We start from the raw sequence: 7,789 nt of genomic DNA, 5'->3' as shown, positions 1-7,789 counted from the left end.
TATTATGCCTAAGCTAAAAGGGGTTCATAGGGCATATCTCAATCCCAGCCTTCAGCAGAGAGAGAAGGAACTCTTAAGAGCAGATGTTGGATATTCCCTACCAAGAGATCCAGGGGCAAGATTTCTCCTGTTTCTGAACTCAGAGCCCATACTCTATTCCCCCCAAACTTCCATCCACTTGGCTCTGACACTTCCTGGAGCCTAAATTGCAATGTCCGGCCCTATCGTGTAAACCTATCCACTACAGTTGCATAAAGTTCAAAGTAGCATAGAAGAAGGAGAAAGACTGGTTGAACCAGGTCCTTGGGTGTGGGCTTCATAGGTTTTTCCCATCTCATTGTTAGAGTAATTTTGGTTTGTGTAATGACAGTATCATAAGGTGCAATGAAGGGACACGAGACAAGGAGCAAGCTTGTGATGCTACTGTCCACCTCCCTCCATGCCCCTCCCTTCTAGAAGACAAAGTGCACAGCACAGACAGCAGCCATTACACTATGTTTTTATTAGAAAAAAAATATGTATATATATATATATATATATGTATTGGGGAACATTAAATATCTTGGATGTGTTAATGAGAAAATCATTTTCTCTACATGGACTGAATTTTTACTTGGAGACATGTTTTCCTACTAAAGGGAAGACTAAAGAAGGATTTTACTGTCGACCAGGCAAGACACCTCCCCAAAGATGACAATGCCTTGGACAGTAGTGTTGATGGTGGGCTGGGGCACCTGGAATCCTTGGCCCATACTGGCAGGTACTAACTGGAAACAAACTCTTCTTGGGGGGCAAGGATGGGAGGCACCTTAGGCCCAGCTGCTCATCGTCGAACCGTACACTTTTTAAACTATGTTGGTGTCTGACTTCCCTTTCCCTGATAGAACAACTCTGGCCCTTGGAGGTGGCTTTATGACTGCAGGCTGTATAACCCATCATTCTCCCTTGCTCTGGGTAGGAGGTAAGCCTATGGTAGCAGAAACACCCACATACTGGGACTTGGAATTCCAGTTTGTGTTCATTTAACTTTGTGACATGTAGTCCATGGTGAATTGCTCTTTTTTCTTCTGGGATCTGTCCAACAGCTGTCATGCGTGCCCGACCCTCAGCAGTCTCACTCTTCAAGGTTGATCTGCTTTTGACTGATCCGTGACTCTGGGCAGTGGCTGATATGGGCTTTTTTTTTTGCAGAGCATCTCGACCATTGACTTTTTTCTTGGGGAAAATCCACTTTAAAAATAGCCTCATCCTTTTTCTGAAGAGGCTTTCTGGAGGGCTATGTTTCTTCTCTGGCATGAGCTGGAGACATCTGCTCCCAATAGAGTCTGTTATTCCCCTGACCTGGGCAGGGCGGCTCATACTTCCAGCTTGAGAGGTCCCTAATTCTTTAAACCTTTCTTCATGCTCTCCTGGTTTATGCCTCCTACAGTCCTCTCTTTTGTAAGTAGGGGCAATCATCTTGCTCTGGCTCTTCCATGAGTCTTGGAGTTTTGAAGTTTTGGGCTCCTGCTGCCCTAGGTGGCTCCTTTGGGCTTCCATAAGGCCACTTGGCTCCTGGGAAGCTAACCTGTCTCTGGTGGGGACTCTCTGGGGATGGCACTGAGGCACCTGAGAAGCCAAGTTGTCTGCAGCAAGGAACCTGTGTTTGGGAAAGTCCTGAAGCTGGTTGTCTGACTGTACCTTTACTTTGGAGTTAAACTCACTAGCAACCTCCATGTTAAGGCATGGCTCACCTGGATGTTGGAAAACAGACAGTCTAGGTAGTAGGAAACTTCTACTGGCCCCTGGCACCTCTAAACTCCTCATATGTACATTTGTGGTTTGGGATTTTGTCAACACTTTGGTTTCCAAGATAACACTAGACTGTGGTTGAAGAGCAGGAGACTCCTTGGCCTCCACAGCCTCCCTGGCCTCTTCACCTCTCAAAGATTGGGATCCTAAGTTCACCTCCATCACTGTTACCCTATGGCAGGGGTCTCGTGAGGCCTGACCACCACTCTCCTCTCTTGGCTCATTCCTGACCATTGCTGAAATTGGACCTGGCTCTAGGCTGTCCCTCTTGACCCCTTCCACACTCTCACTCTTCCAGGTTCTGCCCACAAGGCTGAGTGTGAGGGACTGAGAAGGTGGCCTGCCCTCCTGTCCAGTCAGAGAAGCCTTTGAGGGCCCATGGTAGTCAATAGATGGAAGCGCTCCCAGGGTACTCTGGATTTCCTTACACACAGTTGAGGGGAGAAGGAGAGGCCTCTTCAGGGTAGGAACTGACTCTTCTGTTATCACCTTCTCTCCTGAATGAGCCTGAGGAGGTTTCTCCAGGAACTCAGCACACTTGACTTTTGAGTGGGACCCAGACACACAGGTGGCTGAAGGGGAAGTGGCAAACTGCAGAACGGTGGAGGGTTGGAACTTTTTCGACTTAAAGAGATTTATGGGCTTGAGGACCTTGAGGGGTAGGGTCCACCTGTGCTTTACCCAAAACCTTTTAATATGTGCTTCCAGCACCTCTCGAGTGTCTGGATCAGGGAAGGAAACCCTACAGGAGGTGTTCATGCAGGGTTCCCAACCCTTCAAGCAGTATCTTCCACAGGCTCCAGCAGGCACGGCTTTGCACGTCTCACCAGGAGGGTCTTGACATGAGAGCTGATGAAAGTTGCCCTTGCCAGGAAGCCTCCCCAGGCAGCTGTAGGAGAGCAGATGGGGCCAGGATGGCTGGACAGGACAGGCAGGGGTGGGCACCTGCAGCCCAAGAACCCTCCTCTGCCCCCACACTGACTTCTTAATGCTCCTGCTCTCCCTCACACTAGGGCCTTAGCCACGCCCTCCCATGGCTCCCCCTCCCAGGGCTGGGGTCACATTAGAGGCTCTGGGAGGAAGGACGACCCAGGAGAGAAGTGGAAAGGTTCTTTACCTTTGCAGAAGTGAAACCAGGTCGTGAGTCCCCTCCAGTTCTTCCAGGCAATCTCTGCAAGCTGGAAATCAGGAGACTGGGTCATGGTGGTGAAGGCAGAGGCCTAAGAGTCTTTCAGGAGGCTGAGTGCAATGACCCTTTAAGGGAAATCTTTGGAGGATTAGACTCTGGAGCCCAAGTATCAGTGTCCAAGGCCACATGTCCCTGACAGTGATGGTAAGTCTCACTTGAAAAGGGTTTGTCCTTTGCAAAGTGCTTCCACATTCATTAGGCTCTGTTAATTAGGCTCAGGCTCTGTTTCCTGAGGAATAAGCTCTGCCCCTGGCATCCTCAGAGACCGTGAAGCTGGGCCCTCAGGATTAGGAGAGATGGAAGCTAACTCTCGGGTCGCGCAGGGCTGAATGGCAAAGGCTTACCTTTCAAAGATCCACTTTTCTTCCTACTCCTGCTCCTCCCCTTCAGCTTTACTTGATGCTGAGAGATAAGAAAAAGTGAGGGGCTAACACCCAACTCTCACTGTCCTCTATCTAGGCAAGCTGTGTTCATGAACAACATGACTTTCTACATTTAACTAAAACTCTGTGGGTTTTTTTCCCCTTTTACTTATTTTTAAAGTGGATAACAATATTTTCAGTTTTTCTTCTTTGAGGAGTGCAAAGAAGGTTTTTTTTTTTTTTTTTTTTTTTTGGGCAGGGGAGTATTCGGGCCTCTCACTGTTGTGGTCTCTCCCATTGCGGAGCACAGGCTCCGGACACACAGGCCCAGCGGCCATGGCTCACAGGCCCAGCCACTCCATGGCACGTGGGATCATCGCGGACCGGGACACGAACCTGCGTCCCCTGCATTGGCAGGGGGACTCTCAACCACTGCACCACCAGGGAAGCCCAAGAAGGATTTTTTAAGTTTTAATCACCATAGATTTCTTCTGTCACTGTTCCTCTGATCAAGAAACACACACATTCTCAGACCTAAATGCCCACGTGAGCTTTGTCAGATAGGATTCTGCTTCCCAAGGCCAGACCTCTAGTCCAGCCTCTTCTCTCAGGCTCTCAGGGGCTCAGCCCCAACACAGAGGAAGGTCTCACTTGAGACACCCGCTGTGGGAAGGTGGCTGGTGAACCAGGGCTCAGGGGTCAGCCTTCCTGCAGAGATTGAACTCTTCGTAATCCAGTCCTTAACCATTAGTCACTGCATTTGGGACTTGCCCTGGAGCCCTCTACCATACCTGAACTCCTGGTCTAAGATCTTAGGCTAGAAATCCTCATGCCCACTCTAACCCCTCTCTGGCCTGGCTTTTCCCTAGAAGGATGATGTTCTATACTTTTCTGAGAGTTCCCATCTCAGGAGTCTCTCTACGTGGTTTAGAAAAGTGGAAATAAGAATAAGAAAAAAAGAGAGAATCTCTGCTGGGATTAAGCCAAAGGTTTCTTACCTTCCTGATGTTTCTATGTTTCCTAGGTGGTGCTAAGAATAGATTACTCTGGAAGCAGTGGAGTAACATTAGGAAGAGCCCCAGTCCACACAGGAACCCAAGGATGATATCAATCACCCAGGAAGTTGGGCTGGATCTCAGCCAGATAGCAACAATGTCTTTCAAAGAAAAGAGATTCTCCATCTTCTGAACTGCATTGCTGCCCTCAGGCAACAGAGCACTGGGAGTTTGCTTGATGGCAGAACCCCAGGCCTGCATCACAGAGCTGTGGCCTTGTCACAAAGGGCTCCTGAGTGTGGGGGAGGGGCAATAAGAGAAATAGGCTGAATCACTGCCCCTCCTTCCCATCCAGACCCACAGACACCTGCACCCTCCTGGGGCTTCCAGATCCCTCCTTCCAACTACTCTCATCCTGTCAGAGAGACCTTAGCCAATTTTCTCTTCATTCCATCTGGAACCTGGTTCCTTCATCCATTAGAGACCTTTACTTGAGGCCCACCAACTTGATAACTCTTGAACATCTTAAGCTGACCCTGGAAGACTGGCTGCTTCACAGACATTTTTACTCAGGATTTCCTTTGTCCTCAGCTCCAACTTTCCCACATCATGTATGTGTCTTGTGTAAACCCAGGGATAGAACTTGAATTTCTTTTACACTTATTTAGTTTTGTGAATTTTGAATAGTGTATGTTTTGCCTCATTTTCTATCAGAGGGAACTACGCACAAAAATTAAAATAATTTATTTTTCAAAATTCATAAGTATGAAAGAATTATAAATAGTTATATAATAGGGAAGAACAAATTTGCCTCCACATGAGATCTTTTTTACTTTAATCTTTATGCTTTGTTGCCTGAGCTAACTCTGTCCATCCCTGTGATCCAGGCTGGCTCTGCACTTTTTGTAAAACAATGTTGCCTAGAGCCTGAAATATACAGGATAGACTATTTCTAAGGCTCTGACTTTTTTTTTTAAATAAATTTATTATTTATTTATTTATTTATTTATTTATGGCTGTGTTGGGTCTTCGTTTCTGTGCGAGGGCTTTCTCTAGTTGCGGCGAGCGGGGGCCACTCTTCATCGTGGTGCGCGGGCCTCTCACTGTCGCGGCCTCTCCTGTTGCGGAGCACAAGCTCCAGATGAGCAGGCTCAGTAGTTGTGGCGCACGGGCTTAGTTGCTCCGCGGCATGTGGGATCTTCCCAGACCAGGGCTCGAACCCGTGTCCCCTGCATTGGCAGGCAGATTCTTAACCACTGCGCCACCAGGGAAGCCCCGGCTCTGACTTTTAAGAGCCCATTCATGGAGATAAAAAGTTGCACAACAGAGAATAATAATTGTTTTGTTGGACGTTTACAGGAACACATGACCTGACCAGGATCTGACCCGTCTGGCCAGCCCCTAGAACAAAGGATCCAACACCAAGATATTTGCAAGAATTAGTCATGCCCCTCCCTCACCTTGCCTTTAAAAAGGCTTTGCTGAAAGCCTTCAGGGAGTTTGGGGTTTTTCCTGGGCATGAGCTACATGTCTTCTTGCATGGCACTGTGTAAACCTTTCTCTGCTTCAAACTCTGATGTTTCAGTATTTAGCCTCACTGTGCATCAGGCACACAGACTTGCATCTGGTAACAGTTAAACCTTCAAATGATGTTTTTGTAAGTTTGTAGTGTTTATAATTCTGGAGTCAGTAAATCTTTAAACTGCACAAAAACTTTTGGGACACACTGCAAACACGCACACACACACGTACTCATGTTCCTTAGCCAATCTAGTACTTTCAAATCCAATAATCCATAATTTTCTACTTAAAAAAAAATCTTTCATACGTTGTCTCAACCCAACTTCTTAGTTTGCAATGATAAGACAATCCCCACTCTCCAGATAAATTTTGAAATATGTGGTCTTAATCCATTAGGGCTGCTATAACAATATACCATAGACTGAGTAGATTAAAAACAACAGACATTTATTACCACAGTTCTGGAGGCTGGGAAGCCCAAGATCAAGTCACCAGTATGGCCACCTCGTAGTGAGAGCTCTCTTCCTGGTTCACAGCTGGAGCCTTCTCTCTGTATCCTCATATGATGGGAGGAGGCTAGAGATATCTCTGGAGTCTCTTTTATAAGGCACTAATCCCATTCATGAAGACTCATAAGCACTTTTGCACGGCCCCGCCTCCTATCTTTAAGAGGTAGGATTTCAACATGTAAATTTTGAGAGAACATTAACATTCAGACATGTGCACTCATTCTATACCCGGAAGCTAGGAATGGGTTAGGGTGAGCCAAGGTCCTGACCCTAAAGGGCTGTAGGGTGAAGAGTAGGACTAGGGGTCAAACCCTTGGGGCTGAGCCAGGTCTTGAGCAGCCTCTTCAGATATTCCTAGTGTGTTATGGATGTATTCTCTTTTCTGAGTGTGCCTTGCCTTTCCTGCCCCATCCTCCCAGGCCCCTGAAGCTTCAAGTCCAGCCTGAACCATATAGAAAGGGAGCTTTGAGTCTTACACAAAATCCCCTTATGACATCCCTTAGCAGTAACACAAGATTCACTGAAGGATTCACATGGTAAATATGTCTTAATGCCCCATGAGGGCTTTAAAATAATGTGTATTCTCTGCTTGTTGGTCATAATTTTATACAGTTTTAGTGGGAACGTGGGCATGTGAGGTTATTTGGCTATATTGCCATGAATGTGCACTTTCACAAACATATCTCCTACATCTACTATTTTTCCTACAGTCTTTTCCTCCCATATGATATTCTCACCTTAATTCAACCTTTTATCAAAATTTAGACTGAGGTCTGTCACCATGTGGACATGCTTTGTAACAAAATAGCTTCAACCGAGGAGGTCAGTGGAAGGCCTGGACCAGCTATCTTGGTTCCATGATAGTAAGCAAAGGATCGCAAACTACCAGGTTAAGCTTAAGCACAAAGCAAAGTTGATATAAGCATAGGTACACTCTCAGAGAGGGAGAGAAAGAAGGAGAGAGGAAGAGCAGGCTGTTTCTGAGAACAGGCTATTTCAGCGAAGTGAAGCAAGCCCAAAGCAAAGTATATCGAAGCAAAGGTACACTCTCGGGATGGGGCGGGGGGATGGGTGTACTGTTTCTGCAAATTGAAAGCAGCATTCATATAAAGGCTTACGAGCACTTTTTTTTTTTTTTTTTAAAGAAGATGTTGGGGGTAGGAGTTTTTATTAATTAATTTATTTATTTTTGCTGTGTTGCATCTTCATTTCTGTGTGAGGGCTTTCTCTAGTTGTGGCAAGCGGGGGCCACTCTTCATCGCGGTGCGCGGGCCTCTCACTATCGCGGCCTCTTGTTGCGGAGCACAGGCTCCAGACGCGCAGGCTCAGTAGTCGTGGCTCACGGGCCTAGTTGCTCCGCGGCATGTGGGATCCTCCCAGACCAGGGCTCGAACCCGTGTCCCCTGCATTAGCAGGCAGATT

The 7,789-nt window shown here is 47.0% G+C and overlaps 1 protein-coding gene across 1 annotated transcript; it reads right to left on the bottom strand.

The window, feature by feature from the left end:
- Positions 1-201: 201 nt before the first annotated feature.
- LOC308611390 (putative spermatogenesis-associated protein 31C2) lies at positions 202-5,056 on the bottom strand (the record flags this gene model as incomplete). The annotated part of the gene is made up of 4 exons (XM_081260197.1): positions 3,325-5,056; positions 2,909-2,969; positions 994-2,680; positions 202-234 (listed from the first exon to the last, which is right to left on the bottom strand). Exons 3-4 carry the CDS (start codon positions 2,548-2,550, stop codon positions 202-204), a joined length of 1,590 nt encoding a protein of 529 aa, XP_081116323.1. The 5' UTR covers positions 2,551-2,680; positions 2,909-2,969; positions 3,325-5,056.
- Positions 5,057-7,789: the final 2,733 nt, after the last annotated feature.

The sequence above is a fragment of the Mesoplodon bidens genome, assembly GCF_964165515.1.
Source record: "Mesoplodon bidens genome assembly, contig: HAP1_SCAFFOLD_72, whole genome shotgun sequence".
Classification (NCBI taxonomy): domain Eukaryota; kingdom Metazoa; phylum Chordata; class Mammalia; order Artiodactyla; family Ziphiidae; genus Mesoplodon; species Mesoplodon bidens.
Note: the sequence above shows the minus strand (reverse complement) of the source record. Positions and strands in the feature narration are given on the sequence as shown.